General features: G+C 39.2%; 1 protein-coding gene across 2 annotated transcripts in view; it reads right to left on the bottom strand.

Annotated features, from left to right (window-relative positions):
- Positions 1–19633, bottom strand: part of LOC146003239 (uncharacterized) — a 121060-nt gene that overhangs the window by 88287 nt on the left and 13140 nt on the right. The window contains exon 2 of one of the 2 annotated variants that reach the window (XM_083141418.1): positions 7869–7932. In XM_083141418.1, the coding sequence (XP_082997544.1) occupies positions 7869–7932 (64 nt within the window). Of the gene's footprint in view, positions 1–5493; positions 5622–7868; positions 7933–19633 lie in introns of those variants that run through there. The other variant, XM_083141436.1, reaches the window with a different exon arrangement.

The raw sequence follows: 19633 nt of genomic DNA, 5'->3' as shown, positions 1-19633 counted from the left end.
TAGATTAAGTATGGGCTTTTCGACTTAGGTCCATTACTAAATGTAACTAACCCAATGTTCCCATTATTTGGTGAATTCGTACATTATTATAAAATGGAAAAAGAAGATACTCTGAGAGAAGAAAGTAACTTCTAACCTTTCGAACGATCATTACTTTTGAATTCTCTACCCGCGATTCTGGTTACTGTAATAGATAATTAGCTAAAAACCTTCACAAAAGAAATCTTTCTATACACACGCGCGGGTACATTCGTTATATGAACACATTTAACAGTAAATGACCTATCGCAAATTTAGTGTTTTCGGACATCTGCCAGCAATTTAGAGATCAGCTAACACATTACAATATGGGAGGTGCAACTCATTCCTCACTTTTCCCGCGAAAATCTAAATCCAGTAAACGTGCGTAACTGCCTCTGTGCCAACCGGATAGTGGCACGACTGTGTGCGAACGAAGCTCGTTGGTTGTTGAACTCACGTGCATGTTACTGCGTAACGAGTTTTGGTGGGAATAGAACGTTTTATAACTCACGGACCATACCAAAAAAAAGTTTCAATATACACCCAATTGTGAAATACAGTATTATGGTTGAAACCGTGTTTGTGTGAAGATAAGCACCCCCGCCCTCCAATGTTCTCATGTTTATGGGAAATTTTAATGAAGAGGGGAAAATCGATGTTAATGGGGAACTTGAGACAAAGGATAGATACACTGCACCCAACCACACCTCCGGTTCTCTAGACGTGGCTTTCATCCTATGTCCCTCGCATGCAGATCATGGAGAAGAACCCCCCTCCCCCTCCTCTAGGCCGCCTGCAAGAATTCTTATCAACTGTAGCTGTTTCTCTCTTCCATTCTCTTCTTAAACTCTCTCTCTCTCTCTCCCCTACCTCTTTTTACTAATCACATTCTTGCCCGAGGACCTATTTAAATTGAACGGGGAACGAAATTATACATCTTGAGCCTCAGATCTTGCAAGAATTCAGAATGTTTCTACACGGACAAAAGCTAAATGCTGTGTTTTTGTATCGAGGCTCCACGATGTGACGGGAATAGAATTATTACAATGTTTCCGAGCACGACGGGTCTGCAAGCAGGGACGATTCGGTTCTCTGAAGAAATTTTCGTCCGAGCTATTCAAAAGCAATTAGTGTGTCTACTTTCATACAATTATAAAACTTCCTAAATCGTCCGTGGTTTCTTTTCCATGAAGAAATTTTGAATATGCGAGGGGGATATCATTTCTGCCGAGGGGCGAGGCTAAGTCATACCCGAAATTCGCTCTCAGTAAAGCATTACCTGAAATCCTGTCTGTTTCGACACTCCAGACACGTGAAAATGTCTATTACTTCAATTTTCTTTCCAATCTTGTCAACGGGAAAATATATTCCTCCGTTCTCGCGGTTAAACTTCTATGTACAGATATTCGCAATAAAACTAAGACACCAATGTTCTTAAACACTACAGTGCCTTCATTTGGTTTTCGAGACTGGAGACTTACTGCTTTCAAGTAACTCCCGAAATATCCTCACGATGCTTGGTTAACACCGAACTTTCGGAACTCCCACCTCAAATCGAACCCAGAACGTTTAGACCAACGTCGAGACCGTTAAGGTTAACTATTTGGCTAAGCTGGAACTGCTTTCTCTCATTACATACAAAGATTAGGTGTTAAAATTGCAGTTATTAATTCCTTGCCAAACTGAAATATTGGTATTTCAGACTGTTAGCAACATCAACAATATCTATCAATAAGCTGTTAATATGAACTAGAAACATTTAGATTTGAGTTTTGTTATTTCGCGCCTCTTCCCTGTCACTTCTAGCAAATCGCAAAGAGGAGGATGAGTGATGGTATGATGAAATTGATGAATGGACATTCACAAAGAACACACATGCTCAGGCTGGGATTCGAACCCACGACCCCTGGCGTTGGCTGAAGTCCAGAAATTGTCCTAACGACTCCGCCACGTAGGTTGGCAGAGGTTCACATTTCTTCAACACATAACTTCCACTGAAAACCGATCGCCCTCAGGATGGCCATGCGATGATCTCCGTTAGCAACACGCACTGACGGCTCCAAGTACCTGTTAATTGTGCTAAACCGGTGTCACCCAGGGATAATGGATGGAGTTGTCGCGAAATCCAACAGTGCATATGCATTCCCAAAGGCAGAAGGGGTAGGATTATAATTTAAGTGCCTCTGCAAGCAAGGTCACAAAAAATAACGTTGCAGACAAGAAGAAAAGAAGAAGAAAGTGGCGCCAGTCTGTTAAGAAGCCACAACTACTTCCTTCGTTCTTGCATATAGTCCCCGTGAGCATTTTCCGAAATCGGATATTTCTGTGCACGCAACATAAAATGCAAAATTGTAGATCATAATGTGGTCTCAAATAAGATTTTTAATTCTATTTGCGTATAAGTTATTCTAAGGAACAACGTTTTTTGGTTATGCTGAGACTTAATTGCATGCAAATCCAAAGAATTTCCTCTCGTTATTTTTGTTAATATATATGTAAAATAGTAACATCCGTCTAGATCTACATTCACTCCTTCTACTCATAGTTGTTTTACTATTACTCTATTTCCCTATTTCCTTCTGTCTTTCAATCTTTCTTGATAATGTGTAGGGGAGAGTAGTCCAAAACGGGGACGGCGGATCAAATGGGAACGTTAGATTTCTCACTGATTAATGCTGCTACTAGGGATGGACGATATCGGAAATTTGATATCGCGATCTGTACGATACGATATTTTTTTTCCGTATCGTGATATCGGCGATATATCGTGACGATATATCGCCGACAGGATATATATCGAAAAAATATCGTGACGAAATATAATCTAGTTGATATCGCCTGGACGATATTTTTCTCAATATCACGATATATCGGCTGGAAGATATATCGCCCAACACTAGCTGCATTCCTGACCGTCTATATGCCAGCTTGGATCGAGTCGTAGACCCGGGAGCTTGGCTTTCTTATTTCTACGAAGTTTTCAAGTTTTAGTGAAAAAAGTTCTCGATTTTGCCTCTATAATGTGTTGGGTCTTGTCAAACCACCTTTGAACATCCAATTTTGGCAAGTACAGCATCCACTCTTATAATTTTAAGCGTTGAGTAAGGCTAAATCGAAATTTTCTGATTCTAAGAAGAAAAAAATTAAATCACTAAATAACAGGCAAATAAGTTTATAAACGCTAATGCTTCAATGCAATTATTGTTTCAATTCTACGATACAGTATGAAAAAGTATACATAACGGAAATACTATGATCATTTTCTAATATCCGAAACAAATCATATTTATGTTCACTGTTTGATATCCAATTCTGGATCTGTTCTAGCTATGTATTGGATATCCAAAATTTGATGTGTTTTGGATATTCCGTTTTGGACAAGATCTAGATATGTTTTGGATATCCAGAATTGGATATGTTTTGGATATCCCGTTTTGGACAAGATCTAGATAAGTTTTGGATATCCAGATTTGGATGTGTTTTGGATATCCCATTTTGGACAAGATCTAGATATGTTCTGGATATCCAGATTGGATGAGTTTTGGATATCCCATTTTGGACAAGATCTGGAGACGTATTGATATATTTGGACATGTTTCTGACAGCCAGTTCTTTACATATTTGGACTATGTATTAGATATCTAGAATTTGTCGAGTTTCAGATATCCAGTTCTGGATATCCCATAGACGTCCAATGCATATCCAGAATTGGATATCTAATAGATATCCAATGGATATCCATGGATCTAATTTTAACATTGTGGATATCCAATGGATATCCTTGGAGATTTGTGTTGTATGGGAAGTTAGATTTTGACATACTGCTTGATAGGTTATCTTATAACTGTGTGAAGAGACGCCATGTTTTCTAGCGTCAGTCACTGTCTACTAAAACAGGGACGTTGAGGGTAGTACAAAACGGGATCGTCCCCGTCTTTCATTGCTAAAAACTGGCCGTAATGTGTCCAAGATATCAGAAGGAGAATTCCTTATTTCATACTCCTGAAATTAGAATAGTAATCGCGTTGCCTGGAGGACTGTGGCCAGAAGACAGAAAAAAAGGTTTTGTGAACAGCAGTGATTCGCAATTTACATTTAATTCCCTTTCAGAAATACGTTAAAGTGTAAATACTTGCACCCCAACAAATTGTATGTACACCTATTTTATAACAGGATATAGACTTTTCAAAATGTAATTCAACAGTCAGGCGTTGCCCTCTTACCCCTTCATTGAATTTCAGTCGATGTTACTGAACTAATGATAACGAAGTTTGGAAAGAGTGGAAAATAAATCGCATGAAAGGCAAAATATGAGTAATCTCAATTGATTGTCGGTGAGATTATTTTAGAAAATCAAATCTAATCATTTTTTAGTTGATGTTCTTAGAATGATTGATTGATTTGGGCAATTTTACTTTGCTTTTCTGCACCTTTTGACTAATCGTGACGATGAGGTTGAGCAAGGATATGAAAAAATTGATGAAAGGACACTCACAAAGAATATCCATGCTAGGGCCATGATTCGAACTCTGGACCCCTAGCGCCGTAGCGCGTTGTTCTCACCACCATTTTCATCATTTCTTAAAGGAAACCCCCTAAGCGGTATTCCCCCATCTTTCTCTTTTTCTCTGTTTTCACATATATCAGTCTTCTCATTAAGGACAGACACAAACAACCATGTCTTACCCAGGACTCCTCACGCTGTGCTACCCACTCCGCCACGGAGGTCGGTTTTAGATCATGTTGTACGCACAAAACTAAACAAGACCAATTGGGTTATTGTAACTCTTGGCATTCCGAAGAAATTCGAGCTCTTAGATTGGACAGTGTCTGTCACAAAATGTGACAGAATTTGAAAGTAACCATGAGCAAATATAAACAAAAAAAAACATAATTATATTTTTAGTTCGCTTTAGGGAGACAAATGCTGTATAGGTTCAACCCGGGACACCAGATCGGAAAATTAAACTAATAATAATAATATTCATTATTTGTTACTATTAAGACAGTAACCTCCCTTTCTAAACAAATATTACATAGTTGTTATTCTTTTACTAACACTAGGATTTAAAAAGAACACTTATTGACTCAAATATGTAAAACGAAATAAATAATAATAATAATAATAATAATAATAATCCGTGGCTCGACAGCCCTAGAAGGGCCTTGGCGTATATCCCGACTGCCAGTCTTCCTCCCACAATCCTACATAGAGGTGTGGAGATCTTCAACCGGTAGTGGGGTGAAGAGAGGGTTACGCTACTCACTCGTAGCTGTCCAATTGCCTCACGATGGTGGATTGCCACCGGCCCTATACACAGGACGAGAACCCAGAGACTGAATCCAGGTGGATTCGAACCCATGCCGTCCCGCAGTCGGAGCCCAAAGCGCAGCGCTTTAGACCGGACGGCCACGGGGGAAGACAAATAAAAATAATAATATGTAACAATAGCCCGTGGTGCCAGGGCCTACCTTGCGACTGCTGGCCTCACTCCCATCTGCCGAGCTGGGAGATCACCTAACCAGTTACGGGGTGACGTGTGGTCAGAACGACGAACCTCCAGTCGTTGTTGTAGGTTTCCATGATCGGGATGTAAAAGGAAATATTTTAAGCAAAGTATTCATTATTTTTTATTCATATCGTACAAATTACATTGTTAAAACCACTAACTAAACAATTAATAACTATAACACAAATCATGTTCTACCTGCCGATAAAATTCTTTATTAATTATTATCTACTATTAACGCTAGTATTTAATAATGGTGTTGTATGTTGATAAAAACCACTTTCAAGTAAATTTGGATTTAAATGTCGGTCAGCATTCGACGCTAATTTAAATCGTTGTTTTATTACGGTTGGATGTTTTTATAAAATGTAACGAAACATAGCAAATACACTCAACGGTTAACATTAAGCACTTAAAGACGCACGTTCTCAAATTGTATAGTGGCCCTTTTTTTAGTACAGTCACCGGCAATAAAAATGGGACACCTGAATTCTGAAATACTGGCTTCCCTGCAATGGGTTGTGTGTGTTGCCTAACTCTACGGCGATAAGCCAACTTTAATAGCAACTATTCAATAGGAAATTAGGCTATCGCCCTGGAGTTAGGCAACACACATAACTCCATGCAGAGAAGCGGGTATTTCAGGATCTACGTGTCGCATTTTTATTGCCCGTTACTGTACAATCTGAAACTATGTACTGCAGTTTGGACAACCTTGTTTCAATACTCAGTAACCGATACTGTCTCTGACGCAGATAAACTTCTTGTGTTAAGTCTCGGAGAACTCCTCCAAAAGTGGACTATAGTTTCACTACAGAAGCTATCTATCAAAAACTAGGCACGCGTTTGATGCACACGGCGGCGTTTTAGCGACGAAAACATGACTCATTACATTAACGAAAATTCCTGAATAAAATCTGCAATTTCGTATAATTAATTATCAAAATTGTAGTTGGAAACACTGAATTTTCTTCATCTTGTAATTCTTCAACCCTGAGTCACACATGTTTTGTTGACTTGGGAAGAATTTCTAGCATTCTAAGCGAGACACGCTTCGCTGAATAGGAACGTCCCTCAAGCACTTCCCCGCCCTCCTGTGAGCAGATCGCTAACTGACTTCCTCTTAAAACTCACTCACCTTTATTTTTTGTTTTGTTTTTTGCAGTTGTGAAGATATCTTTTTCTGCTCTAAATTACTTCGGGTTTTGCAAGGTCCTTTCGTGCGAGGAAGGTTAGTACGTCCTTAGATTATCCTTAACTTCTAAAAAAATGCGATTGTGGAATAAAGGCAGTGGTTAGCAATGAAGCGGAAATGTTACACTTTTGTTAGGATGGGAACCGTATGTCAAAGTACCTATGACCCACGAGAATATTTAAAACAGCCGGTAATGTGGAAAATATGTAATTATAAGAAAATGCAACTCTGGCACGTGTTATGTGTGTGTGTGTTCATGTGATTGAGAGAGAGAGAAAGAGACCATTCGGATATTGGAGGAAAGAGGTTTTCAAAGTATTATTATGTTGAACACAAGCACTTGCTTTAATCTTACTGATTATTCAGTGGTTTTATTTTAAACACTTCACAGTATGCACCATAGGCATCCGCGGTAGTTTTTCCAGAATGCGGGGTGCAAGCAAGGCATTTTTTTCCCCACCAAACACTACCTCACTTGAAGTTCTGTCCTCCAACGACCTACTACAGCCTTACTTGTAATTATCAGTCCTTGATATTAACGCAAATTATAGGGACTGAAATGCAATTGTATGTTTGAAATATATAATTTTAGGCCGACATTCATTATTCAACGGGACTCCATGATATGCATAGTATTTCAATGTAACGATTGCAAACTTAAGTCAGAAACATTTGCATCTCTTCTTTTTATGAGTTCTTCAATTGAGGAGGAGGTGAATTTATGCTTGAAATTCTGCACTGAATTCTAACCATTTTTATGTATCGGATTAGTGCAGAATTAGACACTGGCGTACGCAGGGGGAGCTGATGGAGCTACAAAACCACCAGAAATTTTGAGAAAAATCAAAACTTTCAAATGAAAGCAGAAAAGACCTTACGAAAAACCAAACTGGTAAATTCAAATCTCCTTAAAATGACCCCCGATTACCATTTTTGTCTTTGAACAACTTTTAAAACGAAGATTACAAGTGGTAATTATGAAATATTTTTAGTGTATGCCGGCCCCTTCCCAGCCCCCTCCGAAAATATCCTGCGTACGCTAGTGCTATTTCGATATTTGTAATCCATAAAAATTCAGTGTTAGTTATACACAAAAAGAAAACACAAACACTTGAAATAAAACTATAATTAAGTGCACTTACCGCGAGGTGATCCGAGATCCTTCTCAAGGTCATTCAGGGTATATTCCACTGCATCGCTCTGTCCCTGGGAGAGAAAAAAGGTTATGGTGAAAAATATATTTATTCGTACATTTATGATAAGCAAAACACGTACAGCACTTATAGCCACTTCACATTGGAAAAAGATCATATTTGATTAACCTAGTAGGAAAAAATATCTATGAAAAGTAAATCAAATTTTTTACCTTGCATCCTCCTGAAAAGTGCATAATTTAGGTGCAAAAAATGTTAAGCAACTTTAGCAAACATTAGTTTGAAACAGTTTGCATTATGGTTTACGAATGGTTCTTTGTACAAAAATCGAACAAAAATCGTCGTCTGTATTTCAGTTTCATATTATTTTTTTATGTATTTCGTTGTATATTATGTACAAATAAAATGTGACTTTCGTGAAGTATTTTCTTGTCTATGTATTCATTTGTAATTTTATTCGAATCACGTTTTAAAAACATTGGTGGAAAATTGTCTGCGTGTTATATTTTAGTGGTACTGAAATGTCCGTTGAGTTGTTACTTTATGCACTGACCAGCTAATCAGGGCTGGACCTTCAGTTTGAAGTGGGGTCGAAACCACTGTGTGGCTTCATCGGGTATTGAACCCAGGACCCCTTAATTACAAGGCGACTACGTTACCACGATGCCATCGGGGAAGGCCAGGAAATGGTCCGTATTTTGGCCAAGATTTTGTACAGAATATGTCTGGTTTGCAGTTAATACTAATTGTTTATCTAGTAGTTCACCAGTAATCACAATCTACGAAAAAAGGACGCTGTGACACGCACACAATATTAATAAATAACACAATATCACATAATAATCAGACGATATCGGCCTAAGTTTGTGTTGGGAAGCAAAACAAGACAGCAGGTACTTTTCTGAAATCTCTTACTGACATACATTCCACAACGCCAGGTGTTGGAAGGGGCAGTTCCCCCCTCGGGGTATCAGACGGCGATGGCTGTGCTGACAGGACGCCAGGTGTCTCATGTATTTCTTTGGAACCTAAGGTTTTCCCAAAACTCCTATTGGAAGAAAGCCCTCCTGGGCGGGAACAGATCACAGAAATATAAAAGAATGATGTTTCCACGGTAAATTTAGTAAATTCGGAATGTTTTGCCAGAATAGTCGCTACAGGGGTGGTTAATGGCGTTCGACCTTGCTGGTTCGGAAAGAATGTACTGCCATAAGGATGATGCGTGAGTAACAGGTGGCGGGCTATCAAGTCTACCCAAATGTTCTTCCTTTCAAGTACAGGAAAGAATACTGTTATTATCACTTTTTCGTTCAGAGGGGGGGGGGGGCATTTAGAATGGGCCACCACTTCTTGTGTTTCATTCACTAAGCGATGTGTCGAGAAAGGTATAGTTTTGCAAACAGTTTAAAACACGCACATTCATTCATGCATTTGTTTTACTCCAACTTCAAATATATGTTATGTATCCACAATGAAAGAATGGAGGGCTGGGAATTAATCTGAAATGAATTCATTGGGGTTTTAGTAGTACAATCCATATGGTTTTGAACCATTCACAAAATATTTTCAGTCATTCTTTATCTGTCGTTCAGGAGTTTGCAAGTGGGGGCCTCCCCCATGGCGCAGTGGTAGCGTCATTGCCTTGTAATCAAGGGGTCCCGGGTTCGATACCCGGTGGAGGCACAAGTGGTTCGGATCCCACTTTAAACTGTAGGTCCAGTCCCGATTAGCCTTACTGTGCATAAAGTGGACTTAAAACAACAATTCAATTCAGGAGTTTGCAAGTGACCTACTAAGTTAGGAGACCAATGCTACAAATCATATTGTATCCTCTTTTATCACTTCGACTTACTACGGCACAAGAGATGCCAAATATACACATTACACATTACGACAATTAAGTAATGAGAGAAATTTTTAGGTTGTGCCACGTCTGTGAAGTAACGTGTTCATAGTGTAGCGTGGTCCATAATCTACAAACTGGCAACAACTGACAAAATTGCGATGAGCGTGCTGGTTGTTATGCTGTCATGTCGTTAAGGAGGTGTAAGGGTATTGTCACGTAATTGGTATGAAGCAGGAAGTGAACATAAAATTTCATCAAAGTCGTACTGAAAACTGGTTGCAGGAATGGAAAATGCTTGAATTCCATTGTTGTGGAGGATGAAACGTGGCATTTTCGCTAGTCCTCCTTCGAACCAAAAAAACGTGGAAATCGCCAAGCTAAGAGCTCCAATCAAAAGTCAAGTTCCGGAGGGTGAAACTGGAACACGCCGTTACTATCGAGGTGCTCTGAATGATTACGAAAGAGATCTGTCTGTGTCTTTCTGAATATCCTAAACCGGATAGTTGGTTCGTTCCACGATAATGTTCGTTCCATGTAAACGCGCAGTGTCAGGTATTCCTAGCTCGAAAAAAAAAAGTGAGTCATGTTTAATCATCCTCTCTACTTCCCAGACTTATCCCTGGTAATTATTTCCGGTTCTCAAAAGTTGAGTGCTGCTGGAATTACGTACTTTTGGTGAACACAGAAACATCCAATTGGTTGTGACGTCCAATCATCAAATCATGCAACATGAAAACTTGCAGATGTCGTTTCAATCGTTGACTTACCGTGCCAATTGCAGTATGGATGCAAGATGGATTAACTTTAAGTACTCCACGTAACATTCAAATATTTTGTTTCCTTTTCATTTGATAGCGACGTTTTGATTTCTCAATAGTCGGACTGTGTATTTGGTTGCCATGTGTAAAAAAAAATAGCGTTGTTGCAAACTACATATAAACTACGTAATAAAGAGCTACGATAGCCTAGTACCTCAGAAGAGAGACTGAAAATAAGACGGTGAAAAGCGAAATATCGAAATTTTATTTTATCTTTTTTAATTACTCAACTGAAAGTGACAAAAACAGAAGTTGAATATCCTCTGCATGTAAAGTGTCGTACGCAGAAATGTTCATTTTGAATCAACCTCCCTCACCCGCACCCTCGCCCTCAAGGCCCACCCAAACCTTCGACTTCGCATTCCCTCACCCTCAAAGTCTTCTGGAAGGTGAGGGTGAGGTCTGTCCTCATGAGGATCGACCTTCGGATGAACCCCTCTGGGTATTCCAGGAAAAAATTTCGTATAAAATCCGTTCATCTGCCATGATGAATGTGGCTCATGACAACAGTACTGCTGCTCCAAGTGCAACAACTGAACCTGTAGCTGATGAAAAGATGGTAGCATCGCCAGACAAATATGGTTCATCCGATGAGGATTTTTAGCTCATTAGTTCGCCCTCGTCCTCCCCTATCTTCACCCTTACGTTTTCTTGCCCTCGCACGCCCTCTCACAGCTCGCACTTGCCCCACAAGTCTTCCGGAGGGTGAGGGTGAGGTCTGCCCTCATGAGAATCGCCCTCCGGATGCTGAATCCACATGGTCGTGCGGCAACACCTTATGTATACGTATATATCGAAGCTAAAGGACCATTTATGTAATAGGTGTGTCCAGAAATTTCTATAGTTGTGCAATTAGCTTCAATGTATATTCTAATACATACGATTTTATATGGAAAAACAATAGCTATGAAGAGACCAGAACAACATTAAACAGATTTCAATTGATTATTTTAGAACATGCCTTGCCTCACTCAGTGTAGTGTAGTGACCATATGAAAAGTGAAAAGTACTCTTGAATTCCTCAAGTTAAGAAACAAAAGTCACGTGGGTCAACAGCCAAATTCTCTACGTCCTGCAGACCTTCACACCATACTTGACAAACAATTTCCCGTAAAATTCCTAAACGAGTTAACGCCTTATTTACGAGAATCGTAATTTTCCCGCACAATACCGCCACCTGCTGGGAATCACCGAAAACTTCTCGCTCCGAGCACGAAGGAGGCAAGCGACCTTTGGCATCAATAAAGAAACGTTTACCAGAAAACGAAATAATAACGCTCCAACACGTGCGTACAAAGAGAGTGGAAGGAAGCAGAAAGGAACGCAAGAGGAATCGAAGAAAAGAAGGGTGGAGGAAGCATAATTTACGTCAACCTTTTAACGCAGTAAAGAACATCAACTGAACGAAACCCGGACAATGGCGACCAATCTAAATGGTGAAGGAATTCACATAATCCCAGAGTTACGGCTGAATGGCTTGCCAAAGGTCAGATAAGATACGACAGATCGTCCGCTTTGGCTGAAGTTTTGTAAACCATCGGATGAGTTTTCTCGAACATCGGGACAAAAATTACGACGTAAGATTCCTTTTTCTTATTCTCTCTCTCTCTCTCTCTCCCTCTCCTGGGTGACGCAAAAGAATTGCCGTGGCCGAAAGAGAACTAGACGGAGCTATTCCAGGCATTCCTTTTACAGAGCCTGTTCCAACAATCGTAAAGATCATCTCCAAGACTCAAATGTCCATTGTTGTACGTTACGACGCTACTGTTTCAATGCCACTGGACATTAAGGAAGAAAAACTGCATTTCAGGAGTAACTTTTTATCATGCACGTGCAGTTTTCGGCAAAAGATAGGAAGAAAAAAATCAGTAATGGTAGAGTTGTTACCGTGTCTGCATTGTGACGACGTTGACTGTACGTGTTCTTTACACATGAAAACTGAACAGGATTTATAGCAGTGAATTCCACTGAGAACATACTGGATAATAATGGTCTAACCAAAGCGTAACCAGAAGTGCCATATTAACCAGTGGCTGTGTAGGCTGTAGGATTTCTGAGGGCGCAAATCATTTGAGGTGTCAGAAATCTAGGCAACAAAGAAAGAAAAAAGAAGGATTAATTTCGGACAAGATAAGACGCACTTTTACCTTAAAAAATAATGTCTAAAATGTAACTGCGTCTTATCGTCCGAAACATTTTGATGGTCGCTATTGGAATGCTAACAACTTGAAACATATAGGTATAGGCCATGGTAACTGATCTCTTAACAGATACAGTCTTCAGGTGTAGGTGTAGTACGTATGTCTCCACATTGGAAAGAATGTCTCCACATTGATGTAGTATGTCTCCATATTGGAAGAATATAGGTGTGATATGTATGTATGTTTCAAGTTCTATATTTGTGTATCTTTTCTTCACTTTACTTTCTTGTTAACCACGATAGGTTAGGTTAGGTTGGATTAGGTTAGGTAAAGAAAACAGACAAAAAAAGGTGTATGTTTTCTTTACCTAACGCAAGCTAACCTAACCTAACCTAACCCAACGTGGTTCACAATGATGTATCGAGAAAAAATGTGGAGACATACTGCCGTGATTAAATGTGGAGACATACTATACCTAAACCAGGGTGGCTACAAACAAGCAGAAATGAAATTCCCTGACTTTTCCAGGTTTTCCAGGACAAAATTTACATTTTTTCCCTGACCATTACAAACGAAACTAAATCGATGTTTTTGCAAATGGAAATAATAAACTTATACAGATCCAGGTATGGATTTGTTAAGTACCAATATTATCTTCTATGAAATTGACTTAATTTCTCTATTCTCTATGATTTGAATTCAAACTGCAAAATAGTGAATTTGCAAAAGTATTACAATTCACAAGCTAGGGAAGGATTATGGAATTTTGTCATACACATCAAGTTTAAAATAAAATAATTGTATATTTTTAAAGTTACGACTAAATGAGATAAGAGTGAAGAGTGAATGATTAAGAAATACAATTTGTAATTTATCAGTCTCCTTATACATTCTCGGTATTATATGTTGATATTTCCACTGAGGTTTGGAACCCTCTGCTTGCAAGAACCATGAGTGCGGACTCATTTTTCAATGCATAAAGCTACTTCTCTCTTCTCTGTAAATCAAACAACTTAACTCTTGAATATAAGTGAAACAATTGAATCGAACAAAATAAAGTGTCATATTTCCTTACATTATCAATGGGATTTCTGCTTCAGTACAGTATATCCAAGTGAAGTGCTGTGAAACTGACAACATGCAGTTATACCATTAATGCTGACGAAAAGGGTACGTAAGTATTAGAAATTTAACGCAAGGAATTTATAGAATTGCATTGTATAGGTACCTGATTTAGCTAACCACACACTAAAACAGAAACACTAATAATAAAAGCTTCTGAAAGTTCATATACGAGGGGCATCCTGAAAAAAGCTCCAATGGTGCCTATACGCAGCACTAGTGGTCGGAGCGCGACACACACACATGCAGGCAGGAAGAAGTGGCATGTAGCTGTAATCTGGTACAGTCGCAATGCAGCCGTTTTAGGACAGTTCTAGGTTAAAGATTGCAGCTCTCATACAGTCTCCCACCGACTCGATGTAGCCTACATTGCACGCTCAGAATCTGGCACAGAGCCACCAGCAGTCGTGTGAGTTGTGCAGACCGGACGTCGTGAGTGATAGTATGGTCAGACGATGGTGCAGACAATTCACGGAAGGCCAATCGAATGTCCACAACCACATACAGCTGAGTACACACGGGTCCTTTGCATCACTTCAGGTGAGAGATCTTGGAACACTCCCTGTACAGTTCTGTCCTTGAATGTACGGACTTTCACCTTTTTGTTTAACTGAAGAGGTTTCTGGCAGGGCAAGGATTTGACAGCTACACTGCGGTAGAGATAGTTCCAGTCTTTGCTGTCAGACACATATACCATGGGCATACAAAATTTAGTGCCATGCTACGACAAATGCCAGAACAACGGTGGTGATTATGTCGAAATTTAGGTTAGGACTCACTGTTACTAATGCAATAAATTACAACTGATATTCATGTTTTGTTTATGCCTAATCGGTAGGGACCTTCATATTTTGTTATTTTTTTCAAATTGGTGTATTTTCTTATTTTTTACTATACGGTGTTATTTTTCCAAAAATTCACATTTTCATTTTTGCGCATTTTCTGGCAAATATCTGGTGTTTTATACCTTCATGGTGTTTTTAAACTACTGTTTCAAATTGTAAGTCACATGGCTTATGCCCCTTCGTGAGAGTTTGATATCTTGGAAGTTATTTTAGGAAAGTTATTGTCCATAGCCCTTTTTTAATTTTAAGGTAAGGATTTTAGATAATGGAATTTTCCCCATATATATTGAAGGGTGCATAATGACCATAAGTGGCGACGCACCCAAAAAATTAAAATCAATATATCTCACGTGACATACCGATCATATTATGGCACCAAAAATTGGCATTATCTTTTTTGACTTGTTAGTGTTACGTTTCCCAAAATTCGCGTTTTTGTCTTAAAAAATTTATCTGCCAAATATACCGAAACGTAATACTCCATTGTGCTTTTAAACTATTATTTTAAATTGTAGGTCACATGGTCTACGTATTTCCGTGACAGTTTGATATGTTGGAACAGATTTTTGAGGAAGTAAAAGTAAAGTGCTCCCTTGCACTTTTCCATGAAGGTGTATAGTAGGGGTGTGGAGTTAGGACCCCACACTATCTTGATCACGGCGAAGGTATGGGTGATGTGATCAGCACCATGCTCCTTGCTACCTTGATCCCTCATAGTTTCCTCAAGGTACCAGCTTCATATGATGCTGGGTGGGCACCGGAGCAACTGATATTCATGTTTTGTTTATGCCTAATCGGTAGGGACCTTCATATTTTGTTATTTTTTTCAAATTGGTGTATTTTCTTATTTTTTACTATACGGTGTTATTTTTCCAAAAATTCACATTTTCATTTTTGCGCATTTTCTGGCAAATATCTGGTGTTTTATACCTTCATGGTGTTTTTAAACTACTGTTTCAAATTGTAAGTCACATGGCTTATGCCCCTTCGTGAGAGTTTGATATCTTGGAAGTTATTTTAGGAAAGTTATTGTCCATAGCCCTTTTTTAATTTTAAGGTAAGGATTTTAGATAATGGAATTTTCCCCATATATATTGAAGGGTGCATAATGACCATAAGTGGCGACGCACCCAAAAAATTAAAATCAATATATCTCACGTGACATACCGATCATATTATGGCACCAAAAATTGGCATTATCTTTTTTGACTTGTTAGTGTTACGTTTCCCAAAATTCGCGTTTTTGTCTTAAAAAATTTATCTGCCAAATATACCGAAACGTAATACTCCATTGTGCTTTTAAACTATTATTTTAAATTGTAGGTCACATGGTCTACGTATTTCCGTGACAGTTTGATATGTTGGAACAGATTTTTGAGGAAGTAAAAGTAAAGTGCTCCCTTGCACTTTTCCATGAAGGTGTATAGTAGGGGTGTGGAGTTAGGACCCCACACTATCTTGATCACGGCGAAGGTATGGGTGATGTGATCAGCACCATGCTCCTTGCTACCTTGATCCCTCATAGTTTCCTCAAGGTACCAGCTTCATATGATGCTGGGTGGGCACCGGAGCAGTTTGAATAGGTGGCAAACATCCCGGTTCTCCCCCGCAGGAGATCGACCATGGGTCCCTCTCATAGTAGTCAGATGCCCTAACGACTGAGCTCCATTATTACTCGCTCAACAAATGCCGATGGTGCGCACTTAGCTTGGTAATTCAAAACATATTTCGTGCGACAAATACGAAGATGTGGCTCCTGTGTGACGGTAGATACACACTCGATCTCCTGTTAGAACCCTGCCACTTTGCTCTGTGATGCAAATGGTTTTGATAGAAGTTGAAAAAATCGTGGGAAATGCATGATTTAATGTGGCTGTCGGAATTATTCCATGTACGTATAACTCCATAGTTTACTCTTGAGTAAAATGTTGGAAAACTTGCATGTTCTATGTACACAAACATGGCCTAGAAAAGACAAGAATGTTGGATTTCATGGAATTTTTCGTTGTTTTAGGACATTTCTTTAAAAAAATCGCTAAAAATTCCAACAATTCGCATTTTATGCCAAATTTACATTATTTCGATATTTCGAATGGGCGAAAAATGTGTCCAGACATCACTGCACATTCCTAAACACAACTTCGCAGCAATTAACATTTTTCAAGGTTTTGGCGTTTGCGAAAAATCAATGGCCCTACTAATTGGAAATTACTTTCTGGCCACCCCTCGAATAAATCAGTAGATGGAAAGTGAAAATTTACCAGGGCTGGCAGAGAAAAGTCAATTCTTGAAGAAAGTGATTTGCTTTTATGATTGAATGATTCGAGTAAATATGATATTAAAATATTTACGTATTTATTATTAGTATTTTATTTCATAATATTGGACATTAACCTTACTCAGTGAGAGATTAATGACCATCGCTCATGAGTTTAAACAAACAGGACAGAGAGTGGCGTTAATTTCATTTCAATACTAGTGTTGCAGTAAATTTGAGGTTGGGAGCATGCACTTGCCAATTTTTATAACGTTCACCAATGCAGATGTATGTTTCACTTCTTCGTGATAGTATTCAATATATATCCCATTTGGTTGGATTCTTCTTGATATCTAAGAATAGTGCAATGTCATTGTAAACGTATGTTAACTTGTGCGAAACCAGTAATACGTCAGGATGATGAAAGAAAACCTTCGTAAGCACTGCTACATTAAATAAGGTGAAGTGAGCCAGAAGAGTAATAAAATTCCAGCAGCATATTTGCAGTCTAAAGCTCTTCTTGTTTATGCATGCGATTTTTGTTGGATGTTGCAGTCCATGCAATTTCTGTCGCATGTTGTAGTGAGATACTTCGTCGGCTGGCGATATTCGACAAAAATCGTAGGTATCAACGGAACCTATTTGCTTCCATGTTCATTCAGTTTGCCCAACAAAATGCCTTACTATGACGTCCAACAGCTATCGGACGGCGCCACCCGCTTTTATCACCTCCATCTGTTGACAAGTCCCCTTACTACGCCCATACGGACAAGAAAAATTGACAACAGTTCAATGCATTTTCCGCATAATAATTAGAAGCTTAACCTTTATTCTCCTGATGATACCATATGGTATCATCAGAGTAAGGTCGTACTGGCCCGATGATACTATATGGTATAATGGTGCTGATTACGAAATCAATGTGCTTTTTGGACCTTCATACTCTTATGTTTGGGTGGAGACTCTTGACACAGGTCTGGAGCAAGCCTGGTTAAATTCATATTGATGACCAACCTCCCCCCTCTCCGCAACATATCCATGCCACATTTCCGAACAGAGTTTCACATTTTGGCTTATTATTCAACTTGTATGAAACCCAAGAACATGAAACATGTTTCATTCTCTTTGGAAACGTCCATTCTTTGAAGAGAATAGTAAGGTTTGCACCTTCTCTCCAAAATAGCGGGAGAAGAGGGGGCAAACTCCAGATTTTATTTTCATTGAAATTTGGGGGTCGCCCCCCCCCCCCCCCCAAAGCCCTATTCCTTGGTCCGGCGTTCTGAATTGTACACGGTTGCATGCTATTATGTTTTATCTGCAAAACAAAACTTATCCGAAGTAGATTGCTCCCATAGTGCCCGAGTTATAAGAATTTTCTGAGCTATATGCAAATTACCTATTTTTCGTAAACAACAGGGGCCTCCCCGATGGCGCAGTGGTAGCGTCTTCGCCTTGTTATCAAGGGATCCCGGGTTCGATACTCGGTGGAGGCACAAGTGGTTCGGATCCCACTTTAAACTGTAGGTCCAGTCCCGATTAGCCTTATTGTGCATAAAGTGGACTTAAAACAACAAATCAATCAATCAATCGTAAAAAACAGAGTTTCACATTTTGGCTTATTATTCAACTTGTATGGCACCCAAGAACATGAAACATGTTTTATTCTCTTTGGAAACGTCCATTCTTTGAAAACAATACTAAGGTTTGCACCTTCTCTGCAAAATAGCGAGAGAAGTGGGGGCAAACTCCCATTTTTATGTTGTTTTTTTCATAGATATTCGCCCCGCCCCCCCCCCTCCCCCCCAAGCCCCTCTTTCTTGGTCCGGTGTTCTGAATTTTACACGGTTGCATGCTCTGATGTTCTACCTGCAAAACAAAACTTATCCGAAGTAGATTGCTCCCATAGTACCACAGTTATAACAATTTACCTCCTAAAATGCAAATTACCTATTTTCGTAAAAAACAGAGTTTCACATTTTAGCTTATTATTCAACTTGTATGTCACCCAAAAACATGAAATATGTTTCGTTCTCTTGTGAAATGTCCATTCTTTAAAAAGAATACTAAAGTTCGCGCCTTCTCCCCAAAATAGGGGGAGAAGAGGTAGCAAACTCCAGATTTTTGTTTTTTCCATTGAAATTCGGGGTACATGCCCCCCCACCAAGCCCCCTTCCTCGGTCCGGTGTCCTGAATTGTACATGGTTGCATGCGCGGATGTTTTAGTTGCAAAACAAAAGTTATCCGAAGTAGATTGATCCCATAGTGCCAGAGTTATAACAATTTTCCTCCAAAGAGTGTTCGAATTTAAAATTCCCGCCGAGAAGCCCGGGCGAGAGAAATTTCTCTCTCTTTCTCTCCTCCTGCCATCACTGGTTTCTGGCGCCGTGGCTGTGTTGCGCATAAAAGGGGCCTAAAAAGTTGAGGTCGAAATTTACCCTGTTCCCATACAGAGTTACATAATGATACCTTTAAATAAAAAAATAAAAAAAAAGGTCAATGAAGACGAAATTCCCTGACATTTCCCTGACTTTTTTTGACACCTCAAATTCCCTGACTTTTCCCGGTTTTCCAGGTTTTCCAGGTCTGTCGCCACCCTGCTATACCCACAGTCTTCACACAGTTAAACATGTCAAAGGACAAAATTCATGGACTCTCGTATAATATTTGTAATTGTAATTGTGTTTTCTTATTTTATGTCGTTTTCCATGCTCTTCAAGGTAGTCG

Source organism: Lepisma saccharinum, chromosome 1, assembly GCF_977018435.1.
Source record: "Lepisma saccharinum chromosome 1, izLepSacc3.1, whole genome shotgun sequence".
Taxonomy (NCBI): Eukaryota; Metazoa; Arthropoda; class Insecta; order Zygentoma; family Lepismatidae; genus Lepisma; species Lepisma saccharinum.
This window is presented reverse-complemented; position numbering and strand designations above follow the sequence as displayed.